Source organism: Plutella xylostella, chromosome Z, assembly GCF_932276165.1.
Source record: "Plutella xylostella chromosome Z, ilPluXylo3.1, whole genome shotgun sequence".
NCBI classification, from domain to species: Eukaryota; Metazoa; Arthropoda; class Insecta; order Lepidoptera; family Plutellidae; genus Plutella; species Plutella xylostella.
Genome location: NC_064012.1, coordinates 1,440,482 through 1,457,398, shown reverse-complemented (window position 1 = coordinate 1,457,398; position 16,917 = coordinate 1,440,482). Strand labels below are relative to the sequence as shown.

General features: G+C 40.5%; 2 protein-coding genes across 3 annotated transcripts in view; one reads left to right on the top strand and one right to left on the bottom strand.

Moving 5' to 3' along the window:
• Positions 1–220: 220 nt before the first annotated feature.
• The window catches only part of LOC105382681 (G-protein coupled receptor 52), a 54,965-nt gene continuing 38,268 nt past the window's right edge, over positions 221–16,917 (bottom strand). For both annotated transcript variants that reach the window (XM_038121846.2, XM_038121845.2), the window contains exons 3-6: positions 13,499–13,678; positions 3,409–3,513; positions 2,816–2,967; positions 221–2,179 (exon numbers count right to left, since the gene is read on the bottom strand). In XM_038121846.2, the coding sequence (XP_037977774.1) occupies positions 1,583–2,179; positions 2,816–2,967; positions 3,409–3,513; positions 13,499–13,676 (1,032 nt within the window). In that variant the 5' untranslated portion in view covers positions 13,677–13,678 and the 3' untranslated portion in view covers positions 221–1,582. The remainder of the gene's footprint in view (positions 2,180–2,815; positions 2,968–3,408; positions 3,514–13,498; positions 13,679–16,917) is intronic.
• LOC125491265 lies at positions 15,139–16,908 on the top strand. Its single transcript, XM_048632805.1, has 3 exons — positions 15,139–15,358; positions 15,746–16,772; positions 16,834–16,908. The coding sequence occupies exons 1-3, from the start codon at positions 15,261–15,263 to the stop codon at positions 16,906–16,908; spliced, it is 1,200 nt and encodes a 399-aa protein (XP_048488762.1). The 5' UTR covers positions 15,139–15,260.

Sequence of the window (16,917 nt, the reverse complement as noted above, 5' to 3'; positions counted from 1 at the left end):
TGATAATTACGACACAGTTGTTACAATACGGGAGTGTGATTTACTGGTTTTTCGTAATTAATTTACAGTTATCCATAAGCATTTACTTAAATTCGAATGATTCAGCACCTAGCTAGACTCTTCGGCTACCTGTGTGATTTTTTTCAAGGCTGTAGAGCATCATTTACTACATAATTCTATGACAATGCCAACCCTCGATTGCCTATTGCGGACCCTTAATCACTAAACGGTAGGTATACAAGATGCCATAATATGCTTGCGAAAAATATAAAGTTTGACCAGTGTGATGTTTTAAAATAAACGTTCCTTTTCGAGGGTATTATCTCTTGATGAAAGATCTCCAAAACAGTAGATCATCTGGTTAGTTTTTCGGTAGTCGTAGACCCTGATTATGTTGTTCAAATGAATGGAATTAGGTATTTGTGACGGTCCAAACCCTTTTTAACTGAACTGGAAAGATTAAGTAAAATGCCAGACAGAAATTAATAAAGTAAATAATTTACGTATATCTTTTATATATTCATCTTCTAAATATCTTAAACATAATTATATCTGCAATTTAAATACAGACGCAAATGGATCTGATATCGTTTCATTCGATACAGATTCATTAACAATTCACACTTTATTAATTATTTATTCATTCGTATAATACAGACATCCATGTGAGGGGGAGAGGGGAGGAACTAATGTGAATACAATACAGTAGTCAAACACAGTCGGCGCTCGGCGGGACCGACTGAGAGTCCACCAATTTACAACTTTATGATATGGATACAAATATTGCTTTACATTGGCAATTTCAAGTCGATTTGCTTTAATAAACATTCGTAAATTAGGTGTAAATAGCTGCTTAAATTAAAATAGAACCTAATTATTGTCATCATACGATATATTAGGTATGTAGTCTTTGAAATGAGATCATGCGGACGAACTTGAAATCATACAGTTAACGATTAAGTAGCTTACTTACATAGAAAACGCAAATGCAAGATGGCAATGTGATTCCACCATTTAAGTCAACAACACACTTTCTAGATTACTAACTTACAACTAATCTAAAAGGGTGGATGTACGAGTAAGATAGTTAAAAATAGATGGTCCTTAATTATTTAGAATCTTCAATGGAAGTGAGCACGAATGTATGTATGAACCCTCCAGCCCGGAATAGACAAGAGTAAAGTTTAGACAGACTCGCCATCCCCGCAAGAACCTCGGACCCTACTCGCTAGTTGAAATTAGAATGCCACATTGTGAGCTAGTCGTCGATGAAAGCCATCATCAAAGAAACACACCTAGATTAGAGCAAGATACTTTTTTCTAATAAAACATTTTGGTAGTTTATTTCTTCGCGGTACTAAGTATTTCAATGATAGCATCCTTATTCCTTGGAATGTTAACTGTTCAATCGTTTACATGCGATGTTAAACCTACGGACTTGAGATGAGACGGACGTGTAACCTTTTCCTAACTAACAGGATGGTGACCCCGACATGACACAGCCTAGCAGCGTCCGTCCATCGCCGAGTCCGCTCCAGAGAACGTGCCAGCTGTCATTGCTTTACCAAGTACCGGGAAGGAGTCAGTCGTCGTTGTCCATGCCTATGAGCTCGGCCTGCAGGCGGGACTTGCTGCGGCAGCACGCCGTGAGGCACAGGATGCGCACCGCGAGGCGGAACTGCGGGCTCAGCGACAGCAGGATCACGATCTTCCAGAACGAGTTGAGGATCCCGAGCCAGACCACGCCGAAGTGCAGCATCGGCACCTTGAGCTCGTGCCCCAGCCAGTACTCGTAGAATCGCACCCCCGCGTACGGCGCCCAGCTCAGCCAGAACACGGAGACCAGGACGAAGCTGAACCAGTGGCTCGGGTTGCCGAGGTTCTCTGCCAGCGCCGTGGCGTACTCCTTGTCGTGGATCGGGATGCCGCTGCTGATCTTGCGCTTCATGGAGAAGATGTAGGAGTAGTTGTAGGTGATGGAGATGACGCTGGGCCCGAGCACGAGGATGGCGAGCGTGGCCGTGTAGGCGTAGGTCGTGCCCCAGTCCAGCATGCAGATGAGCGTCTTCTTGTCGAACTGCGCCTCCTCCTTGTAGCCCAGCAGCGGCGGGCAGCACAGCATGGCGGCCGAGATCCACGTGAACACCATCCAACATTGGCTCCGCGTGCGTGTTTGTACCTTGACAACAACCAAACTGTTTAGAGCACATTCATTTTTAAAAAGTTTGACGATTTTATAACATTAATTTTGCAAGTGGATCAACTTTGTTTGAGCGGCACGAGTGCCAATCGAAAAAGTCAGTCCATCCAGAATTTTGCTTCGAAATTATTAACACGTAAAGCGAGCCCCATCAGCGGTTAAAGCTGTTTGCACTTCCTTCTGTGTTTACTTACCGTTATCCGTTGCTGCAGAAATTATTTTACATCCTCTCTCGCAAAGAGGATTTTAAATTGAGGAGAAAATGTTATTCAATAATATGCAAGCGTCGGCATAGCTTTTACTACGGCAGGCGGCTACGATAAACTATGTGTGAAAATAGGATATTGGGAAACTGATAGGAGCTTTCAAAACTTGCACGTATACAATACATGCTACGTTGGATTTCTAACGTTGGGAACAAAGGAGGATACAAACCAAACAGAAACAAAAAACTAAACGCGCCTTATTCATGGCAACGCAGCGATTCTGAAGCCATCCACCGCATCAGAATCGCTTTTGTTAACCCTGAATACAGCGGCAGGACGAGGATGGGTGCGTACTACCACAACACAGAGACGTCACGACATCTACATAGTAATCAAAAGGGATAGCTACCGTCGCACTAACCGTCTCGTAGCGCAGGGGCTTGCGGACGGCCAGGTAGCGGTCCACGGAGATCCACATGAAGGTGTACACCGAGACCGACCAGAGGGTCACCTCCAGGTAGCCCGACAGACGGCACATCAGGTCGCCGAACATCCAGCGCCCTGCAGGTGGGGAGGGGAAAAGTAGCCTGGTAAGATACTGGTGTAGAAATTATGTTTGACGGTTAGGGTTGAAAGCTAACAGTGCGCTAATCCAATGGTCAAGAAATTTTGGGTTTTGAGAATCCTCTTTTTTATTTCTACTTAGAATTAAATGTTTTTGAAAAATAATTTAAATTACCGTACCCATAATTCGCCACCCTTTTTTCTACATAAATGTGGAAAATTTTGTGATTAAAATTCTACAATAACCTAAGGGCCTGTTCATTGCGACGCAATGACCTACGCGGACGTCCTCGGCGGATAGTAAAATGTATGAAACCTGACCGCGCAATCAGAGTGACGCTTCGCAGAGATCAACGTATTCATCCGCGACGGACGCCAAACCTTGTCCGTGTGCGGACGGTCCGCGTCGCACAGAATAGGCCCTAATCCGCCCCGTACCTGTGATGGCCGGGTACACAGACAGCGGCACGACGCACAGCCCGCACAGCAGGTCCGCCACGGCCAGCGACAGCAGGTAGTTGTTGATCACCTCGTTCGACAGACCTGCAACAATGCCACAACTGTCAATGTCTAGGAAAGAAGAAAGAAAAAGGGCATTTATTTCAATTAAAACATTTAAATCGCACCCCTAAGAGGGGCACACGATGCGTCGCGGCGACGCACCGCAGAGATTTGGTCTTGTGATTTTGTAAAATCACCATTATTTGACAAATTTACAAGGCGAAATCTCAGCGGTACGGCGCCGCAACGCACCGTGTGCTTTTGCACTAAAGGTACTATTCCGCGCATCGCGACTATCGTCGGCCGCGCGCGACTGTCATTTTGTCCCCTATATGTTGTCGCAGCAGTGCCATACATTTTCATACTCTGACAGTCGTAAGCCGCGCGCGGTCTACGACTGTCGCGATGGGATGACCTTTAGGCTGTCTGTCCACCAGAGAGGATCGAGGGAGCCAAATGGCAGCTTGTTCAGAATATGCTCCTGAGTTGTCCTCAGTCGCAGCTTTTGCGCTTAAAACCATAAAACAAAGGGGAATAGGGTGTCTACTCAATATACATAATATAGGTACCACCTTCGCAACACAACCCCCAGTTTAAAGATGTATTTCATAAATGTATGTATTTAGTGGTGAGATTAACTAAAAGGTAATTAAAATTAAATGCAATGTAAATACTGAAGTATTAATATTATCAAAATATTAACTGGTTAGCGAAGCGCACTTCGTACAACCAAACAAAATTCGCTTTACATTTTCATTCGCAGCCTTTTAACTTACAACAAACATTAAAAACAAACAGAAATCACATCGCATAAAATGGAATCACTCTGAAATGGACGAAGTAAACTTTTTCTTTCGTTTGCATTAACTTAGCCGCAGATATTTGTAAGATCAAACGTAACCCGACCAGATTAAGAAAACTCCAATAAGTATGACAAAAATGGGTGCATAGATTTTAACCGGGTTTTTCTGTAATATGTCTCGCAGCACGACACCTTTATCGAATGATATTAAGGTGTTAATTTTTAAACGAGTTTATCTACGTCTATATAGATACATCCTGGTCAGAATGTCACCGTGTCGTAGTGTCCAGCAGATATTGCACGGTGCCATCAAGAGGCATATCCAGGAGGCCTATCGATAATCCAAAACAATGAAACATTTATACTCGATCCATTAGTGTCAAAATTATAATTTAGTTTGAGTTTCCGGATGGACACTAGACGTGGACGTGTCGCGAGCGATCATTCATAATCATAACATAACAGTCTATGTAGAATATAGATTCCTAATTTATGACCTATTTAAGCGCTAAGTTAAAACAGGGAAAAACGCATTTTTTTACATACATCTACACAATGGGTATATATTTTAATAGCAGACAGAATAACATATCAAATTTGTAACATCCCTTTTAGGTCAGTGGCCTAAAACTAGAATAATTCACTTAGCTGATGAGCTCGTCCAATCATAGGTAAGTACTCGTATATCTATGTACATTGTACATTATAATTTGTACATTGTACCTACATGGCCTGGATTAGGTAATAGAGTATAACCTATCCAGTCTGGAGCCAATTAGCCGAACACACTAAGCCACTAACCACTTTAACTAATAACTGGAAACACTGCAGGTGTTACTTAGTTGTTAATATTATTATTATAAGTGCCTGTTTCACAATGTCTAAGTGCAACGTTCTAGTTAGTGTAAAGATAAAACTATTGACAACTTTATTTATTACTTTGATGTAGGTAACGGCTAGATTGGAAATTGAGTGTATTCCACACAATAACCAAAAAAATGCTAATTGTGGCATACCCGCCTTAGGTAAGTATATAAATTCAGCTAAGCCAGGGCAAAACTAAATAAAAACTCAGGTCTTGTAAAAAAAGAGAATGTCAAATAAATATTACAGCGATATATCCATACGTTATTATAGTCCATCAGTGAGACTAATCTGGCTGGCTCTAAAATCATTCTCTCTTTTAATCCTCTTTAACAAAATATTTCAATGAAATTTCATGTAAAAAATACAAATACTATTTTATACATTTCTGTGAAACCGTTATCATGCGACCAGTACGGTAAACCACTATTAATAGCCAGTTTTCTGTTGTTTCGTACAAAGTTGTGTCTAGGTAGGTTAAAAAGTTATTTATTGAGTTACTCATAATTGAATGAACATCGTTAAAAGTGCTCAAAGTGTAACGAAGTGGAGGGAGCAAAGTTGCAGATTGCTTGTTGTAGTTTTTTTTACCGACAGTAAAAAGGAGGTGGCAGAAAATTTACCGCGGGACACAATTTCTGCATCGCCAGCAAAGGTCTTTTAAATTATTAAAGCAACCCCTGTCGTCCCTATTCATTCAGAACTTTTAGCTGTGTTTAAGGATTCCATTTATAAAAGACTAGTTGTTCTCGTGACCTTCGCTTCGCCAAGTAAAAAGCCTATGTTCATTCTCAGGGTCTAGACCATATGTATACCAAATTTCATTCAAATCCGTTCAGTAGTTTTGGCGAGAAAGAGTAACAGACAGACAGACAAACAGACACAGTTACTTTCGCATGTATAATATTAGTTAGGATACCTGTATTCTGATGATCAACTCACTTCCAAAATGGAGTATACGAAAAAAACCTTTTTGAGTGTAACGTATAAACTATGCTTTCCATACGTCAGGCGTATACTGCATAGTCAGCGACAGACGCTAATCTGGCTGACTCTTTCACCACGTTGAAATACCTTAGAACATCCCGAGAGTTTGTCACCGATACGGTCAGAAAAAATCCAATATTAACGATAAAATTGTCTTTTCTTACAGGGAGTAACATAGAAACTGGACTATATGGAAATGTCTGAAAATACACAACCGAGTCCGCGTCGTACTATGGATAATACACTAGCAAGCAATGAGGGGATTTTTTAGGTATTTATTTATTTATTGTATGGATTCACTGGTTACATAAAATAATATTAAAATAAGAACTTAAATACTAAAAAGTAAGTACCAGGTATTTTTTAACCGACTTCGGAAAAAGGATGAGTTTCTCAATTCGTCTGTATGTATGTTTTTTTTTAATGTTAACCATATATACGTACTAGGTACCTAATAGGTCCTTTTTTGGCAACGCAACTTTTGTTGGAAACGCTTATAGAGGTCGGAATATGGTGTCTGATTTTCCAATAATCGCCGCGCCGGGTGCCAATTACCGCCACTGTGCGGCGTCCGTGTTATTGCGGTGTTAAAATATAAATTGATTTTTTAATGTGTAGCCGTTTTGACGGCTGGCGTATCGCGTTAGCCCTTTTGAAGAGTAGAAATTTATGAACCTTCAGTCTACTGTAACCATCTATGGTAACACCCGGTTTTTTCCATGGCCGTCTAATTGTAAGTTGTTACCTTCGCAAATCTTCGTAATCAATTGACGTATCTTCTTCACTGAAAGACCTAGCTCATTTATTAAATTAGTCTTTGAAGAATGCCTACAAATGCAATCACAACATACCAAATAAGCTCTTATAATACCATCAGTCAGATTGTTGGTAATTGTTAAAATAGTTAAAATACACTTTAATATTGCCGATGACGGGGCGGTGTCATTAAACTTGTTTTGGTGCTCCGATCAATATACACTCATTGGGCATTGAAAAGGTTCCACTGAGAAAAACACCAATTTACTTCTTAGCGGAAAAGGCTAGCTTAATGACGCCTTCTGCAACATTGGAGTACATATAATAGAGCATCAGGATATTACCAACTGAAAACGTTAATATTTTGTTCAAATTTTAAATGAAATGTTTCAAAAAATGGGGGTTGTTTTTTGTCGGCATTTTGTGAGTGGAACTTTTTCATTGCCCGTGAGTGTATTATCGAAGGCTATGTCACTAGAACTTTTTTATGGCTCGCCAGTGTATTTACCACCAGTACCACCATGTAGAGACCACGAACAGGCAAACGCAGCGTGGGACGCCCTTCTGCCCGCTGGACTGACGACCTTAGGCGGGTGGCGGGTAGTGGTTGGATGAGGAAGGCCGAGGACCGAGTGTTGTGGCGCTCCTTGGGAGAGGCCTATGTCCAGCAGTGGATGATTATTGGCTGATGATGATGTGTATTTACTATTCGGCTGCACTCATACAACATGTCAGGTAGTATGATAGGAAAGGTTAGTTCCCGATTTTACCGTAACCCCTTATTCATAGAAAAGTTAAAGAACGTTTTAGCTAATGAACTGTTTTGTCCCTCTCCGACAAAGAACAAATTGTTCCATGTCTTTAGTGGTGGCGCGTACTCTAATAAGTATTTCTGTAACACGCTGATGGAATCAGAGACAACACATTTAGAGATAGAGCAGTTAGTGACTGCACAATCCAATATGCAGCTGACTGAGGACACCTAAAATCAAATCAGCAATCGATGGTGATTGATGCGATACGACCTGCGCAAATACTAGAGGTCCCTGTTTCGCAAAACTGACAATTTGGATTACTTTATGAATATTAGAATACGTGTTGATAACAGATTTTGTGATTCAGATGGTTATTGGTATAATTTTGTCAAAATCTAAAGTGCAACATCATTTCACTGCATCTAATGAAAAGTTCCGCTATAAAATGTATGGGGTACATAATTATCTGTGGTCGCTATTCGAGAACTCGGTTAGTTCTCCGAAAAATAAACATATTTCTGATGCGATTCCTCAGATACTTTAAAATGGTAAAATAGTCCAATTGTAAATGTTAAAAATCTTATAATAATTATTAAGGGTCACCCTTACCAGGTAACCAGGGAGAGGTTGATCAATTATACGTCATCTCCATATTAAATTCTTGACCGATGTGTCAAAAGTCAAGCAATAATCCCTGGTTATGCCCTAACCGAAGAAGTTGAAAAGATGCTCGAGGAGTTTCTTTCGCCATTTCTTTCCTCCTTAATGACGGTGCCTTTATGAAATGGTGGTAGATGACAATCGACAAATAATTGTAAAAATTTACGTCGATTAAACCATTTGACTTTGACTTTGACCCACTCTGGCGAATTTGCATGAAATGTTCTTATTAATTGTATATATTATAGCTGTTCCCGCGAACTTCGCTTTGCCTTAAAAAGTTTTCCCGTGGGAATTTCGGGATAAAAAGTAGCCTATGTTCTTTATGAGGGTCTAGACCATACATATACCAAATTTCATTTAAATCCATTCAGTAGTTTTGGAGTGAAAGAGTAACAGACAGACACAGTTACTTTTACATTTATAATATTAGTTAGGATTAGGATTGTCAGTTGTATGAAACGGGCGTCGCATGCAAATGTTGCGCCATCGAGTAGGCGGGTGTCCTTCACTGAAATTCAGTCCGATTTTCAGCGGCCACCACACAGGATACCATTCGCTCTAACATTTATTCACTATTGGTTCAATTATATTGACCTGCAAATGGTCCAATTGAATGTATTTTGTCCTAAATGCAGTTATTTACAAATCAGCAAAGAAAATAATTTGTTTAAAATCTCAGGGGCTTTGGAAATTTTGATGAGAGATAATCATTTCATACGATTACCCTTAAAAAATTACAAGCAGTTTTTGGATTGAATCAAATGTTTCATTATTACACTGACAGGCAATGAAAAAGTTCCACTTAAAAATGTCGACACCAAATGACCCTATTTTTTAAAACATTAAATTTCATTTAGAATTTAATAATAATATTATGTAATATATATGTGTGGGTAATATTCTAATGCGCTGTTAAGTGTACTTCAATATGGCAGACGGGGTGATTAGGCTAGCCTTTTCCGTTAAGTAGAAATTCGGTGCTTTTGCCACTGGAACTTTTCGTACCTTTTACATTTTTTCACTTGCTCGTGAGTGAATCAATTAATACATATCTATCTATACATACATAGATTTCACAATGGCCTGCTTCGAGCTCGTTGCATTGTCTAAGGACAAATTGTCAGAGCACCAGCAGCAACCACTGATAGTATCAATGTATACATTGTATCCCGTATAACAATGTCTCTACGGGACTTTGATGGTATTATCTAGAGTCCAGATTGAGAGAATGCTTCGCTGTGTCAAAGTGTCCAATCTATATTCAGGAATATAGAGCCGTTATAATACCGTATAGCTAACAAAATATATAAGTAGACCACCCCGCGGTAACATTTTGAGATTCAAAATCACATGAAATCTATTACGAAGTCACGTTGATATGCATGCATGTATCTACATGCTTAAATTTTAATGATGTTTCAGAAAATATATTTTCAGAACATAAAATAAGAGAATTTATATAATAAAAGATACAGAGGAGATGCAACAATATATTGTAGGAGCTTGCTTTGCTCATTAGTGTTAATGTTTAGCACTAATGAGCTAACAACTGATCCTGTGCCAATCCCGAGGCTACGTGAGCACCTAGTGCCAGTTTTTCCTCCACCGTTCAGTCTCTGCTGCACGGGTTCCTTATAGACGCGAACTTCAACATATTTACATGATGGTTTCTTTCTCAGAAATGTGTAAATTTTTGTTAAAAATTAGATCCTATAAAACTCAGTTTGAAAAAAAATTCAAGCCAGGGTAAAACAGCCATTTGTAAATACTAATTTCGAATTAGTATGGCGAGGAAAAAATGCATACCGCAAGGTGTCACTCACGATCAAACCAAAAATATTGGTTTTTGTGGGAATTGTATTGTAACCAATGTAACATTGCATTTCAGTTTGTGTACATGCGTTAAATATTTTTTCGCATTTGTACGTTTAGTTTTCATTTCTCGATTTGAAATTGTTGTTAAAACGACCACTGAATAATTCTACTCTGTATTGTCAACTCAACAAATACCCGAAGCATTTTTAACAAAATATATTTCGTAAAATTCTTCAGATTTCGGCGAAGCGCGCGGAAAGTCAACGTTTCAGCTATCAAAGGATTCGGAAAGCATTTTATCTATTGTGGGCCGGATCTCAAACTCGCAGATAAACGAAACTTTCTCGCTAGCCGCTTACTATTTCTCAGCAGAAAATATAAAGTTCAAAAGTTACATTCCTCGGTTCGGCTGCTCAAGTGGAAAACACCTCAGTTATGTTATAAAATGTTCTCGTAATTCCCGTTGCATTTTCCCAACAAAATATATTTCTTAAGCACTTACAAAATAGAAACGTAACTTGAACGTTACGCTTGACGGTCTCTCGGGAAAGAAAAATCTTTCCAACTAGCAAAGTAAAGCAAGTTAAGAAATAATAGTAATGAATCCTTGTTAAAAGTTACAAAAGTTAAAACTTTATACGCTGTTACGACTTAGTTTTAAACTTCATAATTTATAATAGTAAAAGTGTTTTTTTTTCGCCTGCCAGTGCCGCATGGGTAGCATAAGCATATACCTACATGTAATCCAGACTGCAGCATTTATCTCATGGACTAAAGTGCTGAAATACTCAAACAATTTTAATTATTATTTGTCTGTTCATGTGATACATAAATTATGGAATCCTCAAGTTATAAGATTCATTATAATTATCTAAATCAAACAGGTAGCGTCGCCACGCAAACTTCAGTAGGGACTACGGCGTCCCTAAATTACATCATAGATATAATCAAGTCTTGGCTCCTTCACTCTGAATATTCAACCGGAGATACCAAGATTGAGTGAGATTGTGTAGATATAGGGTAAGGTTGGATTAAATTGAGGCTTTGCGGTCTTGTTTAGTACCAGATTGCTTCAAACAGGCAGCCTGAATACAAAGAAGTGTATGTAACCTACCTACATACACAGGCTGCCAAATGCAACAGATAATAAATAATATGTACATCAGGATATACAGTGAGTGTATTACTAAATGAAAACGAAAATATTTTAAATACTGTCGTCATTAATTTGGTGTCGCTATTTTATTAGTGGAACTTCTTCATTGCTCGTAAGTGTATTATGACCCTAATCTCACTTTCATCAAGTTGACAAATCTTAGTCTGTAGCTAGTGTTGGTCATCGAATGACAAAGAAGAATCAAGGATGTATGTATATTGTATACATCTTTAGTTACAAAATAGGCCTCACTGTAAACTTCTGTCCAACACCAGTCCAACACAGTTTGAATAACAAAGTTGTGCTACATCAGCGGCCGCGCGGACTATGAACCGTCATGTTGGAGGCAATTGAATCACCAAGTTCCTGTCACTCGCTACTGTTTCCTCCCCATTTTGCAGATTGGTCGTGCTAGTTTATGCTTGTATCTTGTACAGTCAAAGTGACAACAACAAAGAGATAAGTCAGCGCAAACAGTTTGATCGTAAAAACTGTAGTTGATAGATAAATTATTAGTTAAATAGCATATTATATAAATGTACATTCAGCAAAAAAAAAGTTTAGCAAGCGTATCACAGAATAAACATAGACAAAGGCGTAGATATACAATTATATTTTTAAAAAAGTCGCAACACAGTTTGAAAAAAAAACCGCAATCGCCGCTGAGCACAGGCAGGAAATACCCACCGCCTCCCCAAACCAATCTCAGACGAAGCCTGTAGACCGTCCGGAGGGTTACTTCACAAAACACGAACGAACGACAGCTGCCATGCAACCGGTACGTTTGATACATCGAGATAGAGCCGCGGTTAGCGCAGCCGCTTCGAAACTTCGCCTCTGATAAGCTAAAGTGACAGTACTGCTACAAATTAAATCGATAAGTATCAAAAGATTCAATCTGGGACGCAGTTAACCGGCTTCAAGATAGTGCCGGGAATAAGAAGGCGAGGCGAGAAGCGATAGCTGCCGGCGCTTCGCCCGCAAAAACTATTTTTCCACTGGAAAATCTATCAACGCCCGGCATAAAATCGTCCGAGGAAAGCCTTTTTCACGTTTTGCGTCCAGCGCTGAGGCTATAAAAGTCAAATGAAACGCACCCATTGGTTGGAAATTACAGCACCATTTTCAATCCTGCTCGCAAAGTGAACGGAGAAAAACAGCGGATAAAAGATTAAAACAATGTAGGTACCTACATTTACATTTATGTGGCGGATTAGTGCAGCACAACAAAGGATTTATAAAAGACAGAATGATAAATCAGGTGTAGAGTGCTGCCACAGACCATATTATAACACAGACAGCGCATTGGCAGAGATTTTAATGCGCTGGAATTATCCATTATTTGTCAATTTTCTAGATAGTGAAAATGTCAACGGGGCTTGGAACGAGTTAATTAGAACGAGCAAACCAATTATTCGATTTTGATTGCTTTATGAATTTAGCGCAAGCTTGGTCTTGTAGTTATTATGGTCTGTGGTGAACACAACAAAGGAGTTTATAAAAGACAGAATGATAAATCAGAGTTCGCAATGCTTTGTTTTTTAGCAATTTGTTCATGACGGGTGCAGCATGAAGCTATCAATTCACTGGAATAAGACAGCAATTTATTGAAGAAAGGAAGGAAACACATTTATTGAAGAAAGCAGACGTGGATAAGTGATGAAATCGTATCATACACATATGATTGTTAACTAGTACATACAGTACAGTTAACAACTTGACATCGTTTGCCCATATTTGTACCGGAACTTTTGTATAGGAACCGAATCGAACATCGCATCGTCGCATCACAGCATCGTACGCAACGGACGCATCGCATTCAGTATTCTTTATATAGAAATTCACACAAGTGTGTCCACTTCATCGGCCTTGGTGACGCCGTTTCACCATACATGTATGACAATGCGTTTAGTTCGATACTTACGATATTATTATTATTATTATTTGTACTTTATTGCACAATTTACAACAGTAATAATGTACAATCAGGTGGGCTTAAAGCTAAAAGCTTTTTCTGCCAGTCAACCTGCAGGAGGTACAAAGAGTAAAAAGAATGGGTGTGAGTGTACGATAGGTGGACCTTAAAGGACGCTTTTAGCGATAAGGCCACCTATTTTACATTGTTAGTTTAATTTAAGTGGTGTTCGCTTGTGTGGCGGTATATCAGACACAATAAAATTAAGTTGCGTGTCACGTCAAGAGGTAGGTAAACTTTCACAATGGACATACCTTTAAAGTTGACAAAAGCGGCGATGATGAGTATGTTGGAGACGACGATGGCGACCCCGATGACGGCCACCACGGCGGCCTGTGTCAGAGACTCGAAGGTCGCGAGGGGGGAGTCCGCCACGCTGACGTCGGTGCCGAGCCCGGCGGCAGCGCGACCGCCCATCATCTTGGCTGGCATCTCTGAGGGCAAGAACCACGTGTGAGAAAGGTACAAAAAACTGGCATCTCTGAGGGCAAGAACCACGTGTGAGAAAGGTACAAAAAACTGGCATCTCTGAGGGCAAGAACCACGTGTGAGAAAGGTACAAAAAACTGGCATCTCTGAGGGCAAGAACCACGTGTGAGAAAGGTACAAAAAACTGGCATCTCTGAGGGCAAGAACCACGTGTGAGAAAGGTACAAAAAACTGGCATCTCTGAGGGCAAGAACCACGTGTGAGAAAAGTAAAAACAATACTCTGACGAGCAATGAAAAAGTTACGCTTACGAAATGCCGACACCAACACCAAAAGTCCCGATTTTTTTTTACATTTCTTTAAAAAAAAAAATGAAATATACGTATACGTATATCTGGGGGCACGGCATTAAATAATTTAATTAACACGTGTTTCCATGCGATGGCCGAGTCAATATATTTATATAAAAATTAAAGATTTTTAAGATTGAGATGCATGCGTGGATAAGACTTGGTATTACATGGATCTTACAACTTTTTACCGTAGAACAACTGAGTTACGTACGAGACTTGGTTTTTTGACAAGTATTGTTTTTGATGGGATCTCATTTCTTTTTATATTTTGTACACAGTTCTACTTTTTTTTCTTTCGTCCTTCGTTTAGTTGGTAACATTCTGATGCGCTGTAAAATGTACTTCAAAACGCCAACGGCGTCATTAAGCTAGCCTCTTCCGTTTAGGAATAATTTGGTGCTTTTCTCATAGGAGCTTTTTATAATACAATACATGAGTTAAAATAGTTACCGTTAAACATTTTTGCACAGCAAAACTTTAGAAACAAGTGCAATATATCACAAAATTTCTTGAGCCACAATAAAATGAATCTTATTTTCACCCAGCTGCATAAAATAAGGTGGAAACTCCCGTGTCAGCGTCCTTTGCCACTGCAGCAATGCGGATACTAAGTCCCATGTGTTATTCATGGCCGCCGCCTCTAACCACAGATACGGTCGCGATAACAACGTTTTAAATTATGTGTGGCATTTACTATTGGAACCTATGACAGGTTTTACGATGTATAGACAGCAAAGAAATGTGTATACCACCCGGGCTCACCCACTGATAGTGATTTAAACATGAAAAATACTTAGTCAATAAAAGCAGAAAGATACACTTGTGTATATCGGTAAATAGAAGTGTTTTATACCTACTCACAGAATAGGAAGAAACGAAGGAAATCCTAAAACGACCGCCTCGACGAATAGGTAATATTATACTAATAAATTGAGTCACAGGTTATTTTAGAATATTGATCTCTGATGAGATCACGAGAATTTAATGACTCGATGAAGCGCGGCGCAGTTTAATTTAGTAAATAATTTATCACTGAGTAATCAATTAGTGTGCGCAACGTGGAAATATTGAGTTGCTCTAATTATTTTTTATTTTATTTTTAGGTTTGGTTTATGGTCAACTGTCAAATCGAAAACAGCGAAAATTTTATAAATAAACAAACAATATGTCTAAAACTAGTTAAAATGCCTTCCCCCTGCAAAATTATAGCAGATTTCACCTGCAAATTATCGGAATGTCCCAGAGCGTTGCCGGCCCCAGCCACGGAGGCTACCGGAGCTCCAGCCACGACTACATGAGATGTCCCTTATGCCCCCAAGACTGCAACGCACGGTACAAAGGTCAGAGAGGTGTGAACATCCACATCGGGAAAACCCACCCCAAGAACCCGCCCTCGCAACCGCTCACCCCACCATCAAACGCGAATACCACCACCCCATCTGACGAACCTTTACACGAGCAGCTGATAAATTTTAAAAAAAGACATCCAGTAGTAAATAGAATCCCACGGGGTGCCCGCCTAAGCGTGGCAAACAAACTCAGCAGCGTACTTAGACTCGTCATCGATGAAAACACAATAGATTCGTGGAAATCCCTGTTTTTTTTCACTTACCAAACCCTACATATAGATGAAACCACAAGAAGACACACCTCTCTGACCCAAGCAATAAAAGACAATTGCTCAAACCCGCCTTCCGAAACCAACCAAACATTATTCAGTTACCACCCTAAAGAAAAGTATAAAATAATAGAAACCAAGATAAGTGATGGAGACATAAAAGGTGCAACCCAACTTATGTTCTCCAATGACTCCGTCGCCCCAGACACCCCCGAGACGCTACAAGGCCTACAATCAAAGCACCCGCCACAGCCGCCTTCCGCCCAGCTCCCCGACGCCCCGGCCAGCGACTCCGCCCCGCTGCAGGTGCTCGGGACCGACGTGTACGGGGCCATCATGTCTTTCCGCTGCGGCTCCACCGGCGGACTGGACGGCCTAAGCCCCCAACACCTGAAGGACCTCCTCGCTAGCACCGGCCAGGCAGGAGAAACCCTGCTGAGCAATTTGACGGCACTTATCAACCTTATGCTAGCGGGGAAGGTCAACACATTAATCGCCCCCCTCATGTACGGCGCCAGAATCTGTGCCCTCAACAAAAAGGATGGGGGCATAAGACCCATCGCCGTTGGCTCCACCCTCAGACGTATAGCTTCCAAAGTCTGCTGTCGTCAAATTCTACCAAAGCTAAGCACCTACCTGCAACCCCTCCAACTCGGCTTCGGCTCCAAGGGAGGATGCGAGGCCGCAGTCCACGCACTGCGGACTTATATCGAACACGACGGTGGCGAGGTTGTCCTCAAAGTCGACATCAAAAACGCATTCAACTCAATAGACAGAGGTACATTCCTAACTGAAATAAAAGAACTCACACCAGAAATATATCCATACCTCTGGCAATGTTATTCATCCCCATCCAATCTCATCTACAATTCAAATCTCATCCACTCCGAAGTCGGCTGCCAACAAGGCGATCCGCTCGGCCCCGCCATCTTCAGCCTCGCCATCCACAAAACGATATCCTCCCTGAAGTCGAAGCTGAACATGTGGTACCTTGACGACGGCACTCTGGGAGGCGAGTCTGACACCGTGCTCGACGACCTCCGTACACTCACGGACAATATGAGGGAAATAGGCCTGGAACTCAACAGCTCTAAGCGCGAAATTTTCATCCCATCACATATATCCGAAGCAAGAAAATCGATAATCATCCAACGCTTCAACTCATTAGCCCCCAATATTAAAATACTAGACGAAACATCTCTGCGCCTCCTCGGAGCTCCCATCCATGAACAGTCAATTAACAACTTCATATCTGAAAAAATGAACTCTTTCA

Coding starts and splice junctions, on each gene's coding strand:
- LOC125491265 (XM_048632805.1), top strand. CDS start 15,261: ATGTCCCAGAGCGTTGCCGGCCCCAGCCACGGAGGCTACCGGAGCTCC. Junction 15,359..15,745: donor CCCCAAGACTGCAACGCACG/GTACAAAGGTCA, acceptor AACATTATTCAG/TTACCACCCTAAAGAAAAGT. Junction 16,773..16,833: donor TCCCATCACATATATCCGAA/GCAAGAAAATCG, acceptor TTAAAATACTAG/ACGAAACATCTCTGCGCCTC.